Source organism: Thunnus thynnus, chromosome 22 (assembly GCF_963924715.1).
Source record: "Thunnus thynnus chromosome 22, fThuThy2.1, whole genome shotgun sequence".
Taxonomy (NCBI): domain Eukaryota; kingdom Metazoa; phylum Chordata; class Actinopteri; order Scombriformes; family Scombridae; genus Thunnus; species Thunnus thynnus.
The window spans coordinates 20,184,149-20,211,692 of record NC_089538.1 but is presented as its reverse complement, the minus strand read 5'-3'; the positions used below and the strand labels follow the sequence as shown (position 1 = coordinate 20,211,692).

General features: G+C 38.8%; 1 protein-coding gene across 4 annotated transcripts in view; it reads right to left on the bottom strand.

The window, feature by feature from the left end:
* Positions 1-27,544, bottom strand: part of arhgap36 (Rho GTPase activating protein 36) — an 80,271-nt gene that overhangs the window by 27,916 nt on the left and 24,811 nt on the right. For 3 of the 4 annotated variants that reach the window (XM_067579234.1, XM_067579233.1, XM_067579235.1), the window contains exons 2-3: positions 16,567-16,723; positions 4,801-4,869 (exon numbers count right to left, since the gene is read on the bottom strand). In XM_067579234.1, the coding sequence (XP_067435335.1) occupies positions 4,801-4,869; positions 16,567-16,723 (226 nt within the window). Of the gene's footprint in view, positions 1-4,800; positions 4,870-16,566; positions 16,724-27,250; positions 27,472-27,544 lie in introns of those variants that run through there. The other variant, XM_067579237.1, reaches the window with a different exon arrangement.

Here is a 27,544-nt window from a genome sequence, read left to right as displayed (position 1 = left end):
GCCAAATTCTATAAATTAAATCAATTCTCTCCAAAACATCACATATATTTAGATTGTTTCTGTTGTACCAGCCAATATTAGTTAATTTTCTCAACGTCTCTGACACATTTTGATTGATTTGACCCCTCTGAACATGTCCTGAGTTAACACTAAAATTCAGACAAGCAGACAGCTGCGTGTCTGACTGGTTGCCACCTTGTCATTCAGGAATCTCACTGCTTTCCTTCTTTATTAATTTGGGTCCTCAGGTCATCATCTGTTACTGTTACTGGAAGACTGAAAGAGATATATTTAGACACTGTTGAGTTCTCATTACTGTTTCACCACATCAGCAGCTGGATAATAATACCAGTCCTCCAGGGCATTTGTCTTAATGCATTTTAAAAAACGTGTGTTTAGTTAACACAGAACGTCCTCCGTGTGAACCCCAGTTTGAAACAAATAGAAGATCGAGGTTAAGTAACTTCTTATTAGCCGATTCCCAAGATAAAGAAAGATGCATGCCAAAGCAGAGTAAAGACAGTACAGATGCACAAACATTCCTTGGAGGTTGAAGGGTCTAAGAAACTGACTCTGCTGCCTTGAAGTCATTTCTTGAATTTATTAATTTAGAGTTAAGAACTTTGCAAATAAAGCGTATTATGCTGTTATTGGTTTGGGACAGAATTAAACAAAGTGAATGTTGCAAACACATTGTTGCTCCTTTATTTAGAGAAAACCTACTCTGTGTAGGCTCTATAAGTGTTTATTTATTTATTGAAACAAATGATGTTTACAACATAAAACATACACTGTAGATACATGTGGGATGGGCCAGATGTTTGCCATAATACAGAAATCTAACTAGATCATAACATTTTAAATGGTCTCATGTAAAATGGGCCACAGCCACCACCTGGCCACCAGTCGAAACTCACCATTAGTGTTTAGTTATGTGTCAATTTTGAATGTGTTTCAGGGTTTCAAGTTGTTGTTTTTTACTGTATTTGTCACTTGTGCATCAAATACATTCCATAAATAATGGCAGTGAAGCTCCACTATACAAGGTAATATTATCAAAAGGGACTGAACTAATAAAACTTAGATCAGAGACCAAATAATAAAAGCAGAAATGAACTTGAAGTTGTGTTCTCAGTATATATGTATTATAATATCTCACATTATGTACAATATGTGTAACATGTTACAGTAAACATGTGTTCATGGTCATCCAGCGTTGTGTATCTTAGGCTCTGTCAGAGGATTTGAGGATTTTATAGCTGATGGACTCTTAAAGAGTCTTGACCTGCTCTGTGTGAAAAAGCCTTGAGATAACTTCTGTTGTGATTTGGTGCTGTATAAATAAAATCTGACTTGACACCACCAAACTAAAATGCCTATTGTCAATGATTAAAATCTCAACGTGAGTTTCCTGATGGAGAAGAGATTAGTGGGTTTGGGCATCTGAAATCTTACATATGAAAACAATCATCAGACAACAGAACAATAAAAATCTTTTATTCCGGCAACATCTATTCCAAGCTTTGAATTAGATTATGCTAATATTTTGTGCATCAACTCCGCATGCAAAAAAAAAGATAAATGCCAGATGAATATGATTTTTTTTTGGGATATTCACATGATCTTCTCATAATTGCACTGTTTTCTAACATGGCTTGTAGGAATCCACGTGGGTCCAACAGGCCTACAGACACAATGGAGACATAAACAATGTCAATAACCTTCACCCTCCTTCATTTATTACCCTTAACGATCTGAGATCACGGGCTTTATATTTGCTTTCTCCTCCATTATCTGATATGATTTTCAGCGCCAGAGAAGCTTGCACGGCTAAACCTAAATGCTGCAGCTTTTCTCATGATTCCTAACAGCTACAAACTATTATTACTATTAAAGTGAAAACAGCAAATAAAATAAAAAATGAATTATTATTGTTCTTACAATAACTTCGAACTGATTACGTTAGCATTCTGTTAAACCCATCACTGTTATCTGTTACCTTACATGTGCCGACCCCTGAAAGCCACAGAGTCATGCCTCCAGTAGTAGGGGGAGCGGAGCCAGCAGGACCGCTGCCAGGTCCCAATGTTCTGTGTTTTGATTAGCAGGGTTAGCTTCAACTAAGTCCCTGTGTGTAAGAGGCTGGAGGCGGGATTTAAAGACCTGCACAGACAGCCTGGGAATGTGTGTGTGTGTGTGTGTGTGTTTTGGCCCGTATGTTGCCCTGCTGTGATAATCACCCGAGAACAGAGAACATCTCTTTGTGAGAGGTTGGGGTCACATTAGCAGATGATCTGCCACATGGCTTATAGCAAGAGTGAGTAGAAGAAGAGGGAGGTAAAGAAAGCAGAAGGGGGAGATGAAATGCAAAGAGCTGACATAGAACAGAGACAAACAGAGACTGAGAGAGAAAATTAAACAAAATAATACTGATAAAACAGTGCAAGGAGATCATTGCCAACACTATTGCATCACTTTCTGTGGTACTGAACTGAGTAAACATGCTTCATTTTGGTGTTTAACACTGTCAGCTTCACAGGTGGTGCAGTTATGAACAAAAAACAGCACTCCTGTTTAAAAATAAGTTGTAACCACTGAAGATGACGCCATGCCTTTTGTGTAAATCAACATTGAATGTTTCTGCACAACAATGGGAGGGTTGGCTGATTGTAAACTTAGAAGCAGAGAAAAAAAAAAATCTTTTATGGGGAGGATGACAGCATCGAAATGAAATTAGAGGAAGATAAGACAAAGACTCCGAAAACACTGTTGGTGGGTTTGGATAATTGCAAAAATGTGATATAAACTCTATCTCTCTGTTTGGTAATGTCTGATGTCTGCTGGAAATACAGCAAGATCCTGAAACTTGTTCAAACACGTACTAATTAGTGATAGTAATTTTGGTCTTATACATAATTAAGAACATCTGTTCAGCCTGTCCACGCAGGTCTAAGTGCATCTCCTTCATCAGCTACATTTACAACTGGATTAGTTACGTGGATTTATCAAAAAAAAATCCCGTCATGCATCAAGCAGGTATAAAGTCTTAAAAAAACAGTACTTTAAAACTAAACTTGAGGACAGTTTTTAAGTAAATGACCTGCTATAAATTTATGTCCAAGGACAAAAAGCCTACATGGAAGCTTTATAATATCTTGCAGCCCCAAACAACAACCAGTACTTGTATGCTGGAATAACAACTGGCTCCAGATTTGCTGCGTTTCTATTAGTTTGTTACAATTTTATTAAACACAAATCCATTTAGGAAATTGCACCATGTAAGCTTGATATGTACAAACTGAAATAATATCTAATAAAAAAAGGTCTATGAACTACAAAAATGACCCGAAGATGAATGAAGAAACCACTTTATGACTGGATCGGACCACACAACATTTCTGTCGTCAGAGACGGTCACTGTGTCAGATTAGGAAATCACACCGTCATAAACTCTTAATGTGACTTGGCCAAGAGACATCGGACACTAAACGTTGGACCCTTGCCAATCATAGCTTCCTGTCTTTCACAACTTCTCAGTCTTGTTCAGGACAGAGGTGATCATAAAAAAGGTGCCAGGGACCTACTTTATTGTTCCACACTCAGATCATTGTGTCTCTATTGCTTCGCCATGTGACCGTACAGTTGTGTGTAGTTAAATGTTCTGTGCTGCCGTGGGAAATGTCATGCAACACGTTGTAGAAGTTCTCAAACTAGGCGAGAAAACACAGGAAAAAATTCAAGCTCACTAATCTTGATGTCAAGACGTTGTGACTCAACTATGAGTACACTGCTACACTGCACAGAATTAAACAAGCAGGGACATTATTTGTTTTTCTTTCTTGAACTGATCAGATTATCACAAAACAAATGACCCTGAAGATTTTGGGGTTATAGCATTTTGGGGTTTGGGTTTTGGATTTTGGGGTTATTGGGGTGACAAAAGACGACTAAAGTAGAGCTGAGAATGTCTAAGAGGATTATGACTGACACATTTACTTCAGTCACTTTACATTTATTCATTTGGTTTATGCCCAAAGGTGCAAATCCAAGCCACAGTAGATCAATGAGAAACCTTCGGTCCACCTGAAGTGCCACAAAACGTGCAAGTGCATGAAGTAACTGTAAGTACCTCACAGATTACTTTTATCAGATTATTTAAGATGCAATCTCAAAAAACTACCCTGCTTTTGTTTATGAAATAATCAAACTGTGGTCATGACTTTGATATTTCAAGTACAATGAAATCTGGAGATAATCAGATTAAAAAAAAAAACTATGAGCAACCACATGTGATATTGTTTTGAAACAATGAAATGTTATTTTAAGCGCGTTACTTCCAGTAATGACGGTGGTTGGAACATAAACATACTTAACTGGAGGAGTTGAAGAGCACCCTCAGGGAGTTTGCATTCATTATACAGTTTGTGTCAAAACGACGTAGGAGAGACGTAGAAACCAAGAAATACAAGCTTGACTCACTAAAACCCTCCCATGAGTCAGTCTGCAGCCTTGAGCCATGAGTGCTTTATATACACAGTATTTCAAGTGTATGAGAACATTAGTGGTTAGTGCCGGTAAAAGCCACTGGACGTCAGCGGCGGTGATGCTGCTTCAATGAACAGAGGGGCCATTGTGTTTGATGATAACATTTGCTGTTGGTCCGTGGGTGTTGGGTCAGAGAGGGGTTTCACAGGAAAACACATTCACATGAATAAACAGATGATCAAAGGAGACAAACAGTAGCCAGAGATGGTGTTGTGTTTAACCGCACATTGACTGTTTGGTTGGTGTTGAACTCACCTCGCTCTTTCTTTTCCTTTGAAAAGGAGTCGAACTTCCTCCGCAGAGATTTTCTCCGTTTGCGTATTTCTGTGGGGAAGAAAAAGTCACCATGAATAAAACTGTTAGTGGTGCTTAAAGGCATACTATGTAGGATTTATCGGTTGCTGTTTGTAAACACAACATTCAAAGTTGGCCCCTCCCCCATAGCTCAATGACACCTTAGCGAGCTGAGAGTACGAGAGAGCTAGAGAGTGAATGAAGAGAGGGAGCAGCGGTAGCGAAAACAAAGCAGGGAAGATGCTGCAATTGGTGCAAACGCAGCCAAAGCACAATGCTTTCACCGCTATTGAAAGTATTTAGGGGAAACACTGAAGCACATAAAAAAAACACAGCGATGTAACCTGGTTGCTACGTCTTTATAGAGTCCTGACCTCACATCCTGCACGCTGCTATTGGCACCCAGAAACGTCCCGAACACAGCAAAATAATAAGAAAATAAGAAAATACAGGCAGAGGGCAGAGTCTCTGCAGATAAATACACCACCACTCACTTCTAGTGGGTCATAAGTGAGGATTGAAAGGGATTATATATTATACATTGTTTTCTAAGGAAAATCCTGCGTAGTATGTGTGTACTTTAGTCTGAACAATGACTGCTGTGTATAATTTGCTCAGTCATATCTGTTATTCATTTATTCAGTTATGTAAGTGTGTTTTTATGTATATTTACGTACTTGTTAAGACGCCCCGGTCAACACTTTCAAAAGGATCTCTAGACACACTCAAACATACATGAAACAAACATCTCACTCGTCGTTTCGTGAGCCTCAAATTAACTTAATAAGCTCAATCATTACGTCTTTTTTTCAAGGACACAGAGGACCAATTCAAACCGCCCTCAACACGACCTATTTCCCTTTCCTCTCTCATTCACTTATTATCTTTTTTCCTGAGTGCTTGTACCTCTTCCTCAGTTCTAAGAATAGAGCGGACCATTTCAATAGACGACCAGAAGACCGTGTTGTTTGTTTGAATAGCCCTTTGCCTAATGGCTGCACTGCCTACAATGACATGAAAGACAAAGGGATATGGCATGAGTGTGTTTGTGTGTGTGTATGAAAAAACCTAGAAGAGAATAGCGTGATGTCATATTTAAGCAGTGGTGGAAGATGTACTGAGAGTTTTTACTTATGTAAAAGTAGCAAAACCACAATGAAAAAAATACTCCACAAGCAAAAGTCTTGGAAATTTTACTTAAAAAGTACAGAAGTACTGACAACAAAATGTATGTGAAGTATCAAAATGCTCAATAGAGTTTTAACACAGAAGCTAAACAGCTTTTTAATAACAATTCATATTTTATAAACTCATTATGTTTTTTACATATAAAATATTGATCTGAAAAGTAACTATAGCTGTGAAATTAATGTAGTGGAATAAAAAGTATAATATTTCCCTTTGGAATGTAGTGGAGCAGAAGTATAAAGTACCATAAAATGGAAAGTTTAAGTACTTCAAAATGGTACATAAGTATTGCACCACTGTATTTAAGGGCATAATACCAAAATAAACATCCATCTTAAAACACTTCAAATTGAACTGAAATCTCAATTTTTGCAGCTGGAAATTAATGTCAAAGTGATTTGTGTTGAGCAGGTAGCGTACGGTTGGTTTTTAGAGCTTTATTTCTGAAAACAGCTGCCTGCTGCAGCCAAAAACAACAGTATGAGAGCGCTGAGAATGAACCAAAACAGTAAAGTTGCAGCCGAACAGCTAAACAATGAGCTGGAACTCGCTATGAGGCTCCGTAAACCCGACGGGAGCTGCAGTAGCTGATAATTGACTGTAGGTTTGTCACTACGAGCTACACTGCTCACATTAAACACCGTCATTTCATACAAAAATATTGATTATAGCTGCTTTAACAGATCTGTTTGTCTTATCTTGCATTTCTGCCGTAATTTCCTAAATTGCTGTCGATTACTAGCCAAATAAAGAAAGCCACATCAGTCACATAAAGATATTTTCAGCGCAGCAACATAGCAGAAAATAACTCCACGCCCACATGCTGGTGGCTGACATCGTGCATACGAGAAGGCATTTGTTGCAGCAGCTTTCCTCTGTGTGTGTTTTTATAGCGTGTGTTTGTGTTTTGTTTCGAGTCAGTTGCCCCGTTTTACGAACTCTACATCCTCTCACTCTCATTCTGACAGGTTTACATGGGAGAAGCCATTGTTTGGGTTATTAAAGCTGCTGTTTAGAAATCCCCACATTCAAAGTTGGGTCTTTTCCCTATTTAGGCACGATGGGAGCTTTGTCCATCACAAATTGTGCTGCTAAAGATGGAAATTCTTGTTCTTTTTCCCACTTAATAACAGAAGGGAAAAAAAAAAATCTGCAAAATTTTAAATAGAGGAAAGAAAAATGAGAGTATTTGTGTCCATGTAAGTGTGTGTGTGTGTGTGTGTACGTGTGTGTGTGTTGGGATAAAGGGGTCAAATTCCCATGACTGCAGGAAATTAAAGTTTATTTCCAAAGCGCACAGCCCCTCCCGCCGAACACATGCCGCCTGCAAAGGCTAATCTCCTACCGAAGCCCCTCCGATGTCTGTGTGACTGTGTGAGCACATGTGTGTGATTACATAATGCACAGTCACACTGAGCTAAGATCAAAGACCAAGACAGAGATGGAAAACAGCCCGTGCTTCCAACTATAATAGACTCAGATATTTTTCCCGCAATTTTTCATTGTTATTTGTTAGTAGCATAAAGTTTTGGTAAAAATGCATAATTTTGATTGATGACAGATTAGAATTTATACAAAACTGAGGATCAGGTGACCTGAATACAACGTTTTCCAGCTGGCTTTTTAAAAAGATGTTTCACAATGTTGCTTTGCTACATCAAAAAAGATGCACCATTGAGTTCATGTAGCTTCTCAGCTGAGAGGAATTAGATAAAATAAGTGATTAAGTGGACATTTTAGTGGTTAAAAGTTGAAAGAATGAGGAAGGAAAGAGGGAGTAAGGCGGGGAAAAAGACATCTTATGAGGATCAACATTTCCTAAAAGTTCTCACTGAACTACTCGTGCAAATTTGAAATGTCTGCAAATAGATTTAAAAATAAGAAATGATGTGTTTGACAAGTAAAAATATATAGTACACACAAAGTAAAACATTGAAATGCATTAAAATATGAATATGGAGGCTTTGTGAGAAATCACAAGATTCAAATATAGGAGCAAATACAGAAGAGTTTAAATGAATTTGTTTTTTTAATGCAAGTGTCCAGACCAGAGAATTTGAGGAAACAGGGGTGAATGGTCCTGTATGATGAGGCTGGTTCACCATCTAACTCACTGAGACAAGACATCTTATAACCTGCTCTTTTACTTGTATAGTTGATGATTGAAGAAAGTTTGAATTTGACTTTTAAACAGAGATTGCTGCAGAAAATCTTTGCTGTCTCCTTGAGCTGTTGATCCTTAGGTTTGTCCTAAAACAACAGTCAGGTTCCCGTATGAACACTGACATGTTTTTCTTGCTGTAATCATTCCTCCTGCTCATACTGAACATTAAGGATCCCTTCATAATGCACTTTCAATGTAAGTGATGGGGGACAAATTCTACAGTCTTTGAGTCTTTTGAGCAAAAACTTATTTGAAGCTAATATGAAGCGTCAGCTGCCAAAATTAATCAAATCAACTCAATTACTTTCAAAGTTACAGTCTTTTTAGTGCCAAATTCCCTTTTTTTTTGTTGCAATCCTTTCTACTGCACCTGATCAGGAAAGCACTGTCCATCGAGACTGATATTTTTAATAACTTTGGAAGATATCCACTTTATTTAACTAACTCAGAAAGCTGACGCATCATATTATCTTCAGATAAACTTTTAAATACATTTTGCTCAAAAGGAGGACTGTGGATTTTGTTCCCCATCCCTTACACTGTAATCACATCGGAGGGAATCTTCTAATGGTCAGTATGAACAGGAGGAATGATCACAGCAAGAGCTTGAAAAACTGTGAACTTACCCTTTAATAGAATATTTCAGAATCAGATGTGATGGTTTCTTAAATCCATTGTGTTCATTGTTTTAGATGATGTATTATCAATGATTAAAAGGCTCCAACTTGTTCCAATTGCACTTTGTTTAATTTTTACCTTGTGGGTTATTTTGCGATATCAGTTTATCTGTAGGTCATGGTTGATGCGCTCTGGAAACTTTTTATTCTAAGTGAGGCTTTCCTGGATAAAAACTGGTGAAATAGAAAGATAAAAGCGGAAACAAACAGCGATAACTAGAGCAGGAAAGGGAGGGAGATGGAACAAGTGGAAAAGAGACAGTCCGAAGAGAGAAGAAATGAAAAAAAAAGACAAGAAGCCCTAAGAGGATGGAGAGAGCAGGATAGTTTAAAAAACAGAGTCCCTGTAGAGCGGCGAGATTCAAAGATTTGGGCATGAGAATGAACTCCCGTTCTGACCGCACCAAATAAGAACAAATCTGTCTCACAACTGCTGACACATTTCACGAAGAATTCACTGGATCTTGCCAATGAAAGTAAACCACACAAAACGCTCGCGCATGCACGTAAATTTAAAGACAGACGTATAAAGTAGTCGTGTTTTATAGACGTTTTATGGCACGGATTTTGGTTTTAGTAGCAGTGAGAGAAAAAGAGGAAACTGAGACACGGGATAAAGAGCAAAAAAATAAGATGAAAGGGAAAAAAAACATATTTTCGTGATGGGGAAAAGCAAGACGAAACAGGAGAAGTGAGGAGTGGTATCAATACAGAAGAAGAGAAGAAGAAAACAAGTGGAGAAACTGCAACAGAGACCCGAAAAGACAAAGAGGGAAGGGAGGGAGCGCAGCGGGTGGTGATGCTGAGGACTGCCGGACTGGAGAGATTTCACCCCAGGGGAGAAACCAAAGTGGAATATTCCCACACTTACTCACAGAGAGCTTTGTCTGTAAACCAGACTGTTCCTGCATTCATGTCTAATGTCATAATTTAACTGTGGGCATGAAAATACCTCTGGGTGCTCTGTCATCTTTACTTTTATCGTTCCTAGTGGATCTTCTTTTGAGCGGGGCTAGACTTTATATTTGGGAGCATCAGAGACTGAAATTAAATTGCCTTTTTTCCCCTCCATCTTTTACAGCATATTGCATAACTGCTCTGTAGTTCAACTGTCCTGTGTTCTCCTTAGAGAAAAAATCTGGAACCAAAAAGGGAGAAATTTATATTTTAAATCGTTTGATTTCATGATGGTGCCCCCTAGTTTTACATGAGGTTAATTAAATGTTGTTCCATCCCTGCTTACATAGCTGAAGTCCTTATTTTGATACAGCAAATTAGGCAGCAACTAATGATTATCTTCATTATCATCTGTTGATTATTTTCTCAATTGATTAATTAGTTGTTTGGTCCATAAAATTGGTCAGAAAATGGTGAAAAATGTTTGTTTCTCTGAACCTAAAGTGACCTCAACTGTCTTGACCAACAGTCCATAACTCTAAGATATTCATTTATTGTCATCTAGGACTAAAGAAAAAAGGGACTCAGAATAGAAAATCAGTTATCAAAATAGTTTGCACAAAGCGATGACACGGCGTTCAATCATAAGCAGAGCAGACGGTCACACTGAGCCTGATAGCATCCTGCTACACAACACAAGACCCACAGACCCACATGAGCTTTCCTGCTAACATCTCCTTCTTATCTAACTCTCAAACATAAACACACGTCTTGCCCTGCATCTTATCTTGTTCAATGAGCCACCACACAAACATTCACCGGATAACAGTGCACCGCTAACATCAGTTAGCAGGCTACATCGCTAATTAGCTGCTCAGCTGCAGCACTTTTTCTTCATTCTAATAATACAAACCTATTAACAATACATTAAAAACAGTTTTTGACTGCAGAGAGAGATGATTAAATGTGATTTCAGTGGGACATAGCCTATTGGGGTTTCAATTCTTGTAATTCTTATTTTTAGTATATAATTTGCTTATTTTGTAAAAAACAGTGTCCAATGTTCTTAATTAAGTTCCCCACATCTGCTGCAGCTGCTGCTCATCACCTAATACTTCCAGTGAAAACAAGGAAAATGTGTGTTCTGCTTTACAAGCTTCACATCCTCGCTCTCACACGGGATTTACGTGGGCTGAAGGCATTATCTTGGTTAGAAGAGCTGGTGTTTAAAATTGCTCAAGCCCGGGTCTCTTTTTTTTTTTTTTAAAAGGAAAACATGGCATTCTGTAAAATCAGGAATATTTGGGATATTTGAGTGCATTCCCTTATGGTGGGAATTCTTCACCACTAGCACATGTTTCAAAACTAGAATTATATGACACATGACGCAACTGACTGCTTGACAGTCCCAGAGCAGGCAAATCTTTTAAATGTCAGTCTCATGAAAGCCTGTGAACAGGTGGAGTAGCAAAACAGTAAACGGAAAGTGATTTACTCATGTTTTTCCCATGAATTGAACCCTGACCTGATGGGAAAAGAGCATACATGTATCCCTAAAAACACAAAATTAAGAGGAAGAAAAAAAAACACGAAGGGAAAGAAATAAGAAGACTTCCCGAAAGCAGGAAGAGCAGGGACAAGTGAAGTCTCACAGGATGTGTGTTTGTCAGAGATTAGAGAGAAACACTTCAACGTTACGGTTTTTCTCAGTCGCTTCTGTACATTTCTCAGATCAGAATTGAAACTTGTTCAGCCTCCACATCATCTAGTCACTAGTGCACATCATAAAAGTAAACAAATTACAGATGCTTTGCCTCATTCATGCAAATGATTATGTACTATTGTCTGCTGTTTCCTGCTGTATATTATCAACTGCTTATGTCAAGTCGATCAAAATGTATTACACTGGTTCTCTGTTGAATAGTCTTACCCCCCAAAACATGTAGGCATTAGTTCATTGCATAAGTCAGTGGGTGAACCAGTATGTCAGTATGTTTTCTATAGATTTCTATTAGACTTTTTTTTGTAAATGTGTCCTGAATTGATCAATTTCTCTCAGGTGAATCTTGACTTTCACAAATGAAGGGGAACGTGTGAAGCGTTAGATCAACCAGTTCTCAACCAATCAACCAATCTCATGAGCCAATTTCTGACAACGGAAGAACAACAAGGAAATGAACAGGGTCAGCAGCCGGGAAAAAGAAGAGGAGTAAGGCTGCGTGGTGAAAGGGCAGAGAGGCAAAACAGAGGAAGAGGTAGAGGTGGCCAAGGACGAAGTCACTTTCCCGATGACATAAGGGCCACAATGTTCTCAATCATGGCCTTACAATGACCAAGGCTGGTTGAAGGGTGCAGCCACAAGTTGGGAGAACAACGTTTTGTAGACAGAGCGGCAATGTGCACTGTACTGTAATACTGTATACTTACTGTAATGCTTCATATTACAGTATTCCACTTGCATTTTACAGTGTACAGTAAATTTATACAGATATATACTGTACATACACTGTAACACACAAACATGTATACATATATATAGAGTGTCTATACACAGTGACATTTTTTGAAATCTTACTCAATCTTGTGTTTTGCATTACTGTGTTTTTCCAATCGCAAGACTAACTCACAGAGATGGCAGAGGGCCCTTTTTCACACCTCAACAGGAGGAGGCTATTTGCACCGTGGTCATAGCAAATAATGCTGTTAGATTAAGGCAGATACAGAGTGCGGTTCAAGAAGACCACAATGCATTTGAAAAACATCCAGTTTGTTGGCATCTCAACTATCAACAAGGTGCTGAAAAGACACCAGATGAGCATTTGAAAGGAATGGTAACAATGCGAAGGAGCTACAGTACCAGTGTGTACATTGTATAGTGATATACAGTACAGTAAGTGTGACCTGTAGACATTTGCTATGACTGTAGAAAAGAACAAGCAATATGTATACATTTGATCTATCTGTATCTTGTATCACAATGCATTTTTGGAGAGAAACACTGAATAAAACAGAAATTTTGTTGACAAAAAACTCTACAGCGTGTCACTAAGATGCACTTTGGCACATGCTTTGAGAAAAGTTGCCAAAACTAAAGTGGTTGTATCCATATTTATAATTTTTGTTGTTCCTAGTGGGAATGAAAACCCCAACTGCAGATGAGGTGTAACTGAGCTTCACTGTTTATCAGAGAGGTCAAGAGTTAAGATCCCTGAGAGAGGAGAACTGTATGGGAGAGAGCAGTTGAGTCTGAGAAAAGCAGCTTACATACCAATGGGTCTCATAGGATAAATGCCACTGACAGATCTTACACACACACACAGTAGTTCTACAATCAGCTGTGTTTGTTTCTTTGCATCAGCCTCTTTACTCCGTGATCCTCCTGACCTCAGTGATCCCTCCAACCTCAATAAACACAAAAGAAAACCTCCCAGTCTGCAGTCTCTGAGGTGCTTTTATAATTTGTCAGTGAAACCATCCCACTTTATTGGTTGGATTTAGTTCTTTAAAGTTCAAATGGATAAGACCATTGCACATAAATAGTATTTCAAAGCAGGGAGTAGTCCAGCTACACCAAGAGGAACGGTCGAACAAGTAAACATCAGAAGAGGGAAAGTGTTGAGGTATTTCCTGGTGTTATCAGGGATTTAAGTGATGTGTGATGTAGCTGACCTTTTACGTGTTAGACTGGGAAAACAGCCAATAAAGGTGGTTGACTTTAAATGAAAAAGCATTGTTGATTTTCTGGGTGTGAAAGCTAATAATTGCATTTCCCCAAATGTTGAACGATTACTTTAAGGCTAAGTTCTTATTGCAGATAAGCTTTGACTGAAGATAATTCATTTGCAAAGAAGAAAAAAAGCAGAATGATGCATATAATATATAATATTCTTGATGCACAAATTTGGGTTTAAGAAATCTTAAAGCCATACTTGCTTTGGAGGCAGAGATACCTGTATGGATGGAGCCAAAGAAGCTATGAGTCTATGATATTTAGGCCAACTACAGCACTGACTCTGCACAAAATAGGGCAGACCACCATGCAGAGCTGGCCCTTGTTATTGTGGAGAAATTTAGGATTTATGGTAAGCCACCTCAATTATATCAAACTGTTGGACTGAAACATAACACTCGTACCAAGCTAGCCAGGTGACATCTCACCATTGGCCCCCAAGTAGGCAGATCCCTGGTCAGCAAGCTCAAAAAGCAATTGAAACATGAGGATTTAATGGAGATTTGAAGTGGGGAATTGTAGCTTTTACTTTCCATTGTTTCTAAAGTTGACATTCACAGTTGGAGCAGCAAAGCCCAGAAAAGACATCAAGCATCTTCACAGATTCTATCTATTAAAACTGGACAAACATAAGTGGTTTAACAAAATCTCCTGAACGAATTTCTTAGCAAAAATGCTTAAAAAGGTGAAATCAATCGGAGATGCCACTGCAGTAATGGCGGCTTGTCAACCTCCACCTACATCCCGGATTTGTATATAAAGGAAATCTAGTGATTGTATATGAATGCAAATAGCAAAAGACCGACATTAAATGTGCGGAACCAACTCTTTCACTGCCTTTTTTAGGATCTAGAAGTCTTCTTGTGTGGTCCTCGATTTAGCTAACAAGCAGGCAAGAAGACAGGAAAGAGTGAGCAATTAGGCCAAAGTTGAGTATCTAACCACAGATTTGGTTTTGGGTCATAAGAAAAGCACTCAGCTTCCGTCTTCCATCAGTTACTCACTCTCTCCTTCCTTTGATCTTCCATCAGTGATTAGTGTAACAACTGTTTTCAGGCTTTTACTGCAGAAATTTCCACAAGGTTATTTTTGCTCTCCAAAACAGGAAAAGATAGTCAAGATCATCCTTTTTGGCGGTGACAGGTGTCTTTTTTTAGACCCTCTTCAGCAGAAAAACGTTTGTTTAAATGGCTTAAACAATATTTGTTTGCGTTTAGTAGCAAAACAGGAAGTTACTCACTTATACAGCTTTTTTTATAGTTTCCTATGTTTGTGCACTGCATACAGGTACCTTGCTTTTTATCCACCGAGCTTGCCCTGAATGTTTGGGAGGACAACTGCCCTGAGCACTCCTAAGATGAAAAATGTTCAACACTAAACTGAACCAAAATCCTATCAGGAGGTATTTGAGATATTGAGTGAGACATGTGGATGAATAAACAAATCATGCAACATCCTTTGACCTTTCTTATCATAACTGACAACGTGGATTGCTTACACATGTAGAGGCTGTTTTCTTTGACCAAAGAGAGACTGAACACACAGGCTTATCCCCAGTGTATTCCTGCTTCACACTCATTCCTCAGATTCTCAGCCAGAGTGTTATGGCTCCCTTGACAGTTGGAGGGTTATCCTTGCTCAAGGGCAGTCCAACTTTTTGAGGGTGGTGGCTGACCATCAATTCACTCTTCTATCACATCTTCCAAACTGGCGCCAGGTTGACCATGTCATCATGAGCTCTAGGCAGTTGTTGACCCTCCCCACAACCACAAAAGGCCACTGCAAGCGTGTTGTAAAGCTACCACATCAATCAAAAGATTTGGCTTTATGGTTCCAAAGCTACAGTAATCATCAATCATCACTTCAGAATCTGGGAAGCTGATCCAACAAAGCGGTTTGGGTCTTGACCTCAGGCCCAGTATTCGAAGAATTGCGTTCATAATGGACTTATCCACACCTCTTGATTTACATCCAATGTAAACATTCAGTGCCAAAGCAAGAAGTGGTGTACGGTTTATATATGAAAGTGGACTGTAAGGGTGTTGGGGTGGTGGGTTGGGTTTAGAGAGTCTGTCTTTCATGCATGAGACCAAAGTTCACATCTCGTCACAGTTCTGCATAAACGTTCATCTTTTGTATTTAGCGTGACCGCAATCTTTCCCATACTTTATCCATTCCTTGTTGCCATGTGCAGATGTTTTCCAAAGCAAAATGTGAAAAACACTGGCATGGGACATTAAAAAAACATTACCACTGAACATAATCTGGTGTTTTCCAGAACAATATTGACGTTCCTTTTTGGTAATAAAGTTGATTAAAGGGGTATTTTTGCAATATACTTATAATATACACTTATATAATGCTAATGGATTCACAAAAGACAAATTAAACAATGTTCAAAGCAGCAGAGATTGAGGTGTCCTGATCTGTAGCTCCTTGAATGGGTCAAGCTCCAAAAATAGTGAATCCTACATTTTTTTGTACTGAAACCAATAGCATTTTATTGTTGGACCCTCCCTGCCTGGTAATCGCCTCTTTCCTATTCCCCACCTCCAATTTTTAACACAACCTCTGTTTTTAAAGATTGATAGTTTCCGAACTCTAAGCTCAAGATGAAAAAAAAAACCCCTTTGGCTTGACATCAACTGCTGTCAAATGCTGAGTAACACTCATCACTAGTAACTGACCTTTATGATATTTATGAGTGGAGTTCCCCTTTAATGGACCATTTGTTTTACCATATTTTTTGGCCGACCATTTCTCAAAGCATACCATACGTTTGAGGAGTTCCCACCTTTCACACAGCCAAAAATTCCAATCGTTTCAAAACCCTCCTCAGTTTTGCACTCAAGGATGCTTCAATCCAGGATTTTAGAGTCTACCATCAGGTTATTCAATGAGCAAACATGGAACCAATGAAAACAATATGGTTTGCTGTTTGGCAGCCAATTTTCAAACCAGTATAAGATGGGAAATCAACCATACAAATGGTACGCTTTTGTAAGAATTTATGGGATAAAACATGCAAAATCACCAGTATATCTTTTTGAACGAGTATCATTGTCATTTACCTCTGGGGACACCGATCTTGTAGTCCAGGTCCCTCTCTTCCAGGTGGTACAAGGCGACATCCTGTAACCTGGCTCGCTCCAGCTCTGACAGGCTCTGGATGGGCACCGGCTGCAAACGTACACTCTGACCCAACATGGTCGCCCACGTGTGGTCCCCCTGCCGAGAGAAGAGAAAAGAGAGAACATTAGCAATAAAAACATGAAAAGACAGATGGAGGATGACATAGCGCCCATGACAGCACAGACCATTAATTACAATCACCAGTTATCCTTTTATCTACACTTTTAAAAACACATTTTCCGCTGCCTTCGACAATTTAATCAAAACCCTAAAAGACAAAATGGAAATCTTTACTGGCTGTAATCAGCGAACATTATCAACCAACCATCAACTTCTTGAGAATTCAATTACCAGCAGTGACTTATAAGCATCACTGTGTCCCTACTTTTATCTCGCTCTCTCAATCTCAAATAAGATATCATGTTGTAAGCTGCAACGTACACGTATGTTACCGTTGGTCATATCTATCTCAACCGGCAGGTTGAAGCATAATTAGCACAAAACCTCCACTTTCATCTCTTTCTTTGTTTGGTGTTATGAAATAGTCAGATATTGTGTTCATTTATTGCTACTCCTGTGATTATATTTAGCTTATTCTTTCATTGCAGCTTCCCTTTGTGGCGTGCTCACTCTTTGTCTGTTGTCCTCGAGATTTCTGTATAATGAAAGCCAATTTAAGTTTCTGCCTCAAGTCACGAATTTCCTTTTCAAACGGGGAACTCCAACGCATGAAAAGTTAAGTCGTCATAATAATAATAATAGAGACCTACTCAGCCTGGTGAAACTGTTGTATAATGTCATCTGTAGCTCTGAAGGTACTTCTAAAGTCTGACAAAATAACCCAGATGACATTTTCAGGGTAATCTTGGTCTACAGAAATCCAAAACATGTCCCTTTGATTTTTCAAAGACAGGTGAAATATTTCGGAGATGATATATCAATGATATTTGCTGGAGGAGGGTTTGACTCTCCTGGCTCTTAGTCTTTACTTGCCAAAGTCAACTCCACATCCTCCATTACCCTCAGAGAAATTTCTGTTATTTTGACACACAACATCAAACAACTTTGTTACATAATTTTTTTTAGTTCTAAGGGTAAAATTCTTTCTACACAAGTTACGAGTACTGACAGGTTTACCAAACACTCCTCATTTCTTTGCAGAATTATGCTTTATCAGATTTTTGTCTTATTGCTGTTATAGAGCTTTGTGGTTTTATTGCTTTTTTGTATTATTTTTATGTATTTATTTATTTAAATTCAACCTATCATTTATCATGATTTCAAACTTGTGACTATTGATTCTTGCATTGCTGAACCTTTTGTCTACCTGTACGTTTGTACAACTGTTCACTGTGCATTTACCCAGCACGGAGCGCCACTGAGAAACTATCAAGTTTCATCATGGGAAATGTAGCTGAACTATATTGGAACTATAACAAGTCCTCCAACTTTATGGAATTGGATCAATAAACTACTGAAGTGCCTCTTTAAGCCTGCGGTTTGGGTCCAACTGTGAAACTTCAGACACAAAGTCATAACAGAAATGCACTGTAAAGGGCAGTTACTGTACACACACACTCACACACACACACACACACACACTCCCATGTTCCATTGATTACGCCAAGTCTCTTGGGTCTTGTGAAAAGCATTTATCACTTAAAACGCTGCCATGCAATACCCTTACAAATAAACAGAAAAGAACTATTGTTAGTCCATTAAAATATGTTCTAATATTCCCAAGAGGGCTCTTAGAAGTTTTGTTAGCCTTTTTTTTTCTTGCAGTCTGAAGCATTTTTAGTCACTACCATTTAAGAAGTACTTTTTTCCTACAATAAACATTTGAATAAACAAATTCACATTAAAAGTATACTAAGAGATGCTTAGATAGGCTGAGGTCTAGCTAATAATGTTGTGTGCTGGCCAAATTTAACCCCTCATCATCAGTCATTTTCATCTTAAAAAGTCACCAAAAGGAGTTCATTTTAGGATTTTTCTGCAGCAACAGGCATACACAATCTGACCCATAATGTCTTGCACTAGTCTAATGATATTCATTCATGCAGTATATACCAGCTCCTGGCTGAACTCCAGGTTGACCGAGACCACTGTAAACACGGCAGTGACAGAGAGAATGACAGATGAAGTGAATAATGGATAACAGGACGCAGAGAGACAAGAGTGAAGTGGAATAATAGCGACAGAATGAGAGGCTTTAAGAGAGACAGAGGAAATAGTAAAAACAAAGTGACGTGAAAAGTGAATACGCGTCGGAGTGGAAGAGCGAGGGAGTGGAGGAAGCGTGTTTGATGGAGAGACGCAGTGGCCACAGGTTAACAAGAACCAGACAAACACACTCCAGATCTGAGGTCTGTGTTTTGCAACCCGTTCACCCTATCAGACAAAAATGTGTTTTTCATATCATGTGTGGTGTGTTTGTGTGATGAAAGTCTTCCATTGAAAAACCATGAGCATTACGTCTGGGGGATTTTGCGCAAAAGGTATGTAAATCAATCAGCCACTAAATCTATGCAACACACGGAGCTTATGACTCATAAAAAAGAGGGACTGCATTCGATTCGGGAGGATATACTTATTACAGCGTTTGGCATGCCGTCAATATTTGAGTCGAGGAACTGACTTTTGCAGACAAATTCATTTAGTAACTTAATTACTGTTATTTACTACTACATCCTTTTTTCATAGATAAAATCACTTCAGTCCCAAACCCCAGGTTGGTAACCACTGGCATGTTTTGTAATATCTGAAATCTGTGGTTTTTATATTGTTATTAGAACCAGCTGTATGGTGCAATGTGGTACAATTCTTCATTTACTCATGCTGTAGTATATCTGAACAGTGATGCGATTGCTTGTAACAATGAGTAACAATTTTTGCAATGAAATGACCAAAATGATTTGAATCAGTGTAGTTTTACCTCTAGTCATACTCATTACCTTCTACCCTGTTATTACCCCAGTAAACAATATATTTCCTGTCATGTTATCTGGTCAGTTGATGACCCAAAGTTGTAACTGCTTACCAACAAATTCACAAATGCCAAACTCGATGTTCCATCATCTTCTTTGTAATTCAAAGTCTGAGAAGTTACAGATTTCAGCTATATGTTCTCCCTCAACACTGAAATATTTAGGTGTTTTCGTTCATAATTTGTGATGTAGAGAAGAGTCAAAAAGCCAGAAAAACTGTAGTATCCATTTAAAAACTAACAGCCAATAGCTGCCGTAGGTTACTGGTCATACCATACCAAATAAGGCTGTTGCAGCCTTTCAATTACATAGTCCAACTTTAAAGGAACAATTTAAAGAACCATATCAAACCGTGGGATTTCTCATTAGATGACAAACCATACATGTGTTGTACATGCCTTTATATAATGACTCCTTTGTAAACAATCAGACTCAAGCCTGCCTGTGAAAGCATTTTGACTCAAATAAGGTAACCTTTCATAGTTATTTAAAATGATTTCCATGCTCTTTATGCTGCCTGCTCTGGGTGTGTGTGTGTGTGTACATATACTTCCACATGTCTATAATTTCTTCAGCCTCAGTCCAAACGGCACAGTGTGATTGGAGAAAATTACTTTGGCCTTAATGCTAAACGTAACCAGACAAATGAGACTTGCGGTGAAGCCGGATGAAAGTTGACCACAGAGGTCAGTGAGGCCTCGTCCACGGCTTCTAAAGACGGGTTACATACATTGTCTCAAAACAACACGGTTCAGTGGAAAACAAAGCTGGTTTGTTGACTGAAATGTCAAGAGTAAGAACTGATATTTAGGATAAGTGCCGTGACTCATGGTTGGTCTGTTTAGAGAAAGTAAACCTATACATTATCTTGTATATTTTCTCTTTCTCTCCGTAACAGATGTGCATATTTACGTGTGTCACAAAATAAACAATTCGTCACCACACGTGTTTTCTTCAACATGGATTCAGTATGTTATTGCACGGCGACTGAAATTCTACCTTCATGAAAAACAAATCTGTAACAGACAATGAGAAATACCTACGATTCCTAAAGTACTCATCAACACGGTCGACTCCAGAACGAACTTAACGGTGGGGGGAAAGATGTGTGATTACAATGTAAATAACACTCACAACTCAGTCTACAGCAGGTTCATATCAAAGTGCTTAACACGCTACTTTAGGCTAAAGATGCCAAACAGGACATTCGCCCAAAAAGAAAAGAAAAAAGAAATCTGAATATCTATCTAAAAGCAGAAACTGAAAAAAGGTAACAAAAACACCACAGCAAGTACAATTAATGGGATTAAATGAGCATCATATTATCAAAAGGATAATATAACTGAATTGTATTTAATTGTATGTTTTTCACCATGATTTTTCAGATTAACAGCACTTTGTTCAGGTATTGTGTATATTAAAGTAAGACCGTGTAATGTCTACAAGAGGAAATTACATATTCTGCCTCTTTTAAATGACAAATAGAATGAATAAACAATAAAACACATTGTTGGTCTCACAGGAGTTTTGCAGCTGCAGCCGGACTCAGTCTGGTATGACCAGTAGCTTATGGTGGCTAATTATTGTTGTATAACTGACTTTATGACTTCTCTACTACTTCTGCAAAACATATGTTATAACAATGTGTGGAGGAGGGCAAACCTGTCTAGCTAGAGAGACAAGGCGCCCTGAGGTCCGCCAATGACGCAGATCATCTCTCATCCAATCTTCAAACTTAAGTATTGACCTTCCTTGACCCGACAGCCCGACCAATCGCAACGAGGAACTGGAGGCTTCAGGCCATCGGTCATGAACTCTCCTTGGTCCCACAAGTTAAACTATCCAATTGATACGCTGTGATCACACTAAATGCGTTTAATCATTGTGCTGCGGATCAGTCGGTGCTGAGTCACTCTGTTGTTGATGCACTGGATTTGTTTTACTTATGTGTGGATAATGTGATGCATCCAGCGCTGTTTGGCTGCTTTATTTTGTTGTGGTTAAAACATTTCAGCAGTATGAAAACTGCAAAACTGGGGAACATTATCATTTAATATAAAACATTATTGAAAGTACAACCACAATAAATCTGGCTGACTCGGTATGTTTGACTGCTCTGTAGTTCATAGAACTCGTTGTGTGGTTTGTGGCAGCATAAACATGAGGTGTTTATTAACACAGAGAAAACAAACTTTTCATCCAAAGAAACAAGACAGACCGGTGATGTTTGGAAGATGCAATACATTTGTGACCACAATGAGCCAATTTTCTGAAGTTAGGAGCCACCTCGCTATTACTGTCAAAGATCTAAAAACGAGTAGATTCAACAATTGGAGTAGCTACAGATCCCTCTTTACTTTAACTGTCCAATTGTGGGTTGTAGTCAGTACCAGGAACCAGGAAGACAGATAATTCAAACCATGACAGAGAAATAACACAGGAAGATAGAGGAAAGGAGACCAAAACTTCACTGAAACATCATTTCTGCATGGAAGCACAAGCTTGAAAATCCACAAACATATCTTGTTGCATACAAATCTTCGAGCAACGCAATTACTTTCTAAACTGACATCTCTTTTAAAGCACAACCAAAGAACGTGGTGCACCAGTCACCCCAAAAAAAGTGAGAATACTGCCTATAGCAGCAAATGTTACTGTATTATTAGCCAACTGCACTGGTCATCCTCCAGTCTTAAGAGAAACATGCTGTTTTCAGCATAAATCTAACCTTTTCTTTGCTTATCTGAGTAATTTTAACTAACTCAATCAAGCTCCTTCATATACATCCAACATGAATCATCAGGACGCTGACTTTTTAGCCTTTTCACCTTTCTTGTATCATTACATGATATTGAATTAGAATGATATCATGTATGCTGCCATCAATAAATGCGAATTTAAGACCCTTTTGAAGATTCTCGTTTTCATTTCAGTCAGCTGCAAACTTTAAAGAGTCAGCCAAAGACTTTTAAACCAACTCACAGGGTTTAAGTGAATTAGCGAGTTAGATACAGCTGATGAAATCTGCTAGCAACAGTTGTCATTTCACCTGGTCGATGACTAAAAATGAGAAGTCTGCTTTTGTCTCTTTCTGTCTGAAATCAAGAAACTATTGTTATAAAATAACTACAAATTCTGAGGTGCTAATCTGCCATTAATATGACTGTAAACTACATGTTTATGTGCAGTGCTGGAATGAAGACCTTAACATCTGTAGCAACCACAGACTGTATATAAAAATGGACATATGTCTTCTGTTTGGAGCCGGGATCTTCCACATAAGGAGTGCTACCTCGAACTGAAGCTAATGCTAGCTTACTGGGTACACCAAGCTGTTTTTGGCTAACATTAGCTACTTTAGCTAACAGGGCAGGTATCATAATCACGTAGCATCAAATCTTATGGAGCAATAATTCCCACCAGCAATTATTAGAGGGTCTGAATTAGGAAGTTCAGGTAAGAAGTTGACACTTTTTGAACGGGAGTCAGTTGGAGCATCTAGCGGCCGTCAATGGCGTTGCACTTCAGCTTTAGCCTCAAGCCGTGGTGTTTGCCGCTTGATAGCAGCAGTAACTAAGAGGAACTGATCTCAGTGAAGGGTCAGTTTGGAGGACAGCAACAGCACCGTAGACGTTTCAGAGCCCTACCTCGACAGCGTAAGTTCCTTGCACGACTTTGTGAGTTGAACAATAAACCTGTTGCATTCTTTTTCACAATGCCCAGATGCTCACCAAACTAACAGTGACCTCACTCCCTTCTGCTCACAAAACGAGATGAGATCTGGACAGAAGAACAAGATGCACGCAGTATAGAGCCTGAGACCTCTGATCCGGATGACTGATTGAGGTGTATACCATTTGCTAAATTGGAGCAAAATGGGGCGCTGTGCCAATGTTAAATTTCAGAGATCAGAGAAGACGAAGATGTTGGCAGGAGAAGATGAAGCTTTCTGTGTGCATTTGACTGTTCTTGAACTATTGTTTAGACTGTTTATCCTCATTTCTTTTGGCTGCTTGAATTAAAGCAAATCATCCATCTTGTAAAATGTTTGCACACTGTGTTAAACATAAGCTAAATGGCAACAAAAAAAAGCAATGTTTGTGTGTATCAAACATAAGTGTGTTACATAAGCTTTGCCTCAGAGTCATATGGATACTTAACTATGATAGTTAACAGATGCTTCTCTTTCTTTTTTACCTTTCAGTCTCTCCTCTCTCACACTTTTGCTGTTTTTAAAATCTATTTCTCTCTCTTCTCTGCCTCTCTGTGAAGCTCGCTGTGAATGTGATTGTGTATATCCGTCTCTCTCTCTCTCTCTCCCATGGGTGCTCCTGTTTGTGCGTCTGTATGCTTTTCATCATTAACCTCAGCCTTTTATCCTGCTCCCACTTCTCGTCAAAACAGCTCTAATGAGAGTTAGAGATTTAATAGCACTGCTCGTTCTCATTCATCAGCAGGGGAGGCGGTGAGGTAGAGTTGTTATTTTTGCACAGGATTTCCTTCAATTTGTGGAAATTTCAATTAGAATACACATTAACATAACAACACTGTGGGGAAATATATTTGCTTTCCCTCCTCCTCCTCCTCCTCCTCCTCCTCCTCTCCTGGACCCTTGAGGCCGGTATAGATTGGATGTCTTGTTCAACAAATGTTCAGCAGAAGGTGACGCTTGACAACACGAGGTGCAGGTGTGAACACGCATATTTTTGTGATGTTATATGAGGGACATTTGGCAGCATTAGCCAGATCAGGTGCTGAGAGAGATGGAAGGTTATGTAATATGAATATTTTTAGGATCATATAAATACGAACATGACATCGTGTGCTATTTTACAGTGTTTATATCGTGTGGGTATGACATCAGATTAACTGCAGCAGAGGTGGAAACTAATAACATACTTTAAATTACGGTATGGGGAGAGGCTGCATTACCAAAAGAGGTAAAGCGGGCAACGGTCCCGAAGCCCCGCTGGTTCACTGTGTGGCAATTACTTTGAAGTAATCTGATTGACTGCTGATTTATTTGGTAATATACCTGCGTTAAGTGGCTTCTGGATTTTTAATAGGATGCCTACATGGTGCATAATCCTAAATAAATTAGTGTTTAATTAAATAACCACAAACTGACTGGCGTAAAGGAAACTAGGGGCCAAATATTCCAGCATAGAAACGCTGTAGTTGTGCACAGAGAGTGTGAAGACTGAGACGGATAGGGGCCCACAGCTCAAGGTTTGTTGTGTAGAAGCACTTTAGTACCAAATGTCTATTTTGTGAAGCTTTATATTCACATCCATGACATTACAAAGGGAAAAAAGTTTAAAATTTTAGTCTAAGAGTTTATCTTGGTGCTGTAGTTACACCAGAAATTAAGACTTTACATGCAAAACATACACAAGTTAATATATATATTATATACAGCTCAAGGTTTGTTGTGTAGAAGCACTTTAGCACCAAATTTCTATTTTGTGAAGCTTTATATTCAGATGCGTGACATTACAAAGGGAGAAAAAGTTTATCTTGTTTCTGTAGTTACATGCAAAACATACACAAGTTAATATATTGTGTGATTATATCTCTATGAGGAGTATTTAGAACAGCTACAACATTGAAATTTCACTCACTAACCACTAAAATTAACTATTTTTCACAACAACATACTTTTGATGCTTCAGGGCATTCTATTATTAATACATATAACTTTATTTAACAGTAAATGAGCCTCACTGAACTGAAAAACCTATGTCATGCTTTCTCCACTTCCGACTGCAAGCCAGATAATAACACATCTTATCTAAATATTCGCACTCTGTTGCATTTTTTCCGGTAGGAAGTCAAACGAAGGATTGTGGTTTTACACTATACAGTATATTGCATTTTCTCAGTTCACTACCACTACTTCTCATGCCGTCCTGAAGGCTTTTCTGCTTCACTGGTGACGTACAATACGTTCACAGTATAGCCTCTTTCTTCCAACTCTGTATAAAAGGACTAAAAATAAGTGTTGCATGAACTGTGTCCCGTTTCTTCCTCAAGCTTTTATGTCTCCCATCGGTGCTCTTGTGTAATTTCGTGGAATGTGCATTTATAGAGCACAAATGAGTAAGACTTGTTTATTAATTATGTACTGTATATACATCCAAGCTCAATTTCTAGTTTTCACTTTAAGAAGTATTCATTTTCAAGTTTTTATAGTTGAAAAAACAAATAAACCATGCATTTTTGTTGTTTTTTCCCCACATTATTGACACTCAGTCAGTTCCTGTTGTGGTTCCTTAATGTTTTCTAAATGAAGGAACATTATCTTCACATTATTCAAGTCCACTCCGTGTTTTCCTTCACCTAATCAGGAACGGCTGCTGGTCTCATTAGGATGCTCTCAGGAAGACATCACGACTGAGCCTCGCATGCATTAGTGTTACAACACACACACACACACACGCGCACACACACACACGCACATAAGTAAACAGACAGGCAGCACTAATAGGCCCCTTGGTAGCGCTAAAAGACACAAACTCGGCCACAGAAACATGTCTTGCGTCGACACAGCGGCCCTATTGTGTCAGTCTTGACTAAACTGGCATGTTACCACACACACACACGCAGACAGACAGACAGACGGACTTTTCCGGGATCACACAGTCTCTTTGCTGTCTGGAATTCAAAGTTAGGTCAGTAGACGAATACTAATAGAAGTGGATTAGTGGGATGTTGCCAAATGTTGGTTTATATGTACGTAAATGTAAATGAGTGTGTTTGCTTGCTTGTGCATGCATTTCAGTGTTTGTTACATAATAAAAAAATGCAAAGATTCAAACTTAGAACATCTGGAAAATGACAAAATTTGATGTTCAGTTATGTTTTACACATATTTCAGGATACATTATGATGTGCCATAGATGCACAAGAATGCTGGAGTCTCTTTTGATGTTTGTGTAAACCACCTCTTATCTTTAACTACATTTTTTTGGTGCACAAAATGTGATATCTCAGGAGTTTAAGATCCAACATTCTCTGTTGATTCCTCCTCTGTTCTGAAGCTTGATCTCATTTGCAGGAATTAAATAAGCAGCCTTTTCCACGACCTTAAAATGTCTGAATTAATGAGTGTTTACAAAGTTGTGCACCTGCCTAATTTTAGCTAACAGAGCTCCCTGAGGGTTGTGAGGTTTTTTTTCTTGGTTTTTTTTTTTAAGCATTAGAGCTGTGTTGCAAAATGTTGAGGAGAGGTAAAAAAGAAAATCCTACTTTCTGCATGAAATAAGACTTTCTGGGAAACAATGAAGTGATTCTCAGACAAATAAAAGTTGTAAAGGTTGAAAAACATTTAACACAAAGGATTTTTTTCTTGTGTTAATGTGTCTAATGGTAATACTGCAGATGTTGGCTCCAAATGATCACAATAAGGCCGCAAATTCAGTGAGATTCTGCATCACTTAACATTTATGTCACATACGGTCTTTCACACACACACACACACACACACACACACGGGTTGCCTATATTTCTATAGTGGTCTGGTTCAGCCACACACACACAGTTCCTCATCCATCAACTTTTTGACAGATAACAAAAGGCTGGACGCACAAACAAGAGGCAGATGCCAAAGTGCAAACACACACACAGTCTGTACCTGTCTCGGGGTTCCTCTTTATCTCAGTTAAAATCCCCCGCAATGACTGTCTGCAGATTTCTCAGCCTCACGTTACCTCGTTCAGACACACGAATGCATCTCAGCAGTGAGCTGAACGAGAGGACGAGCAGTTAAAGTAGCAAGTGAGCGAGCAAGCGAACACGGGGAGAGTGAGAGGAGGGAGGGCTGAGAAGTGAGTTAGATTAAGAGAGGAGGGAGGAGGAGGAGGAGGAGGAGCGCCGTACACTGACTTGACTTCCAGGAGCTGGAGAACATAAACACTGGAGAGAGAGA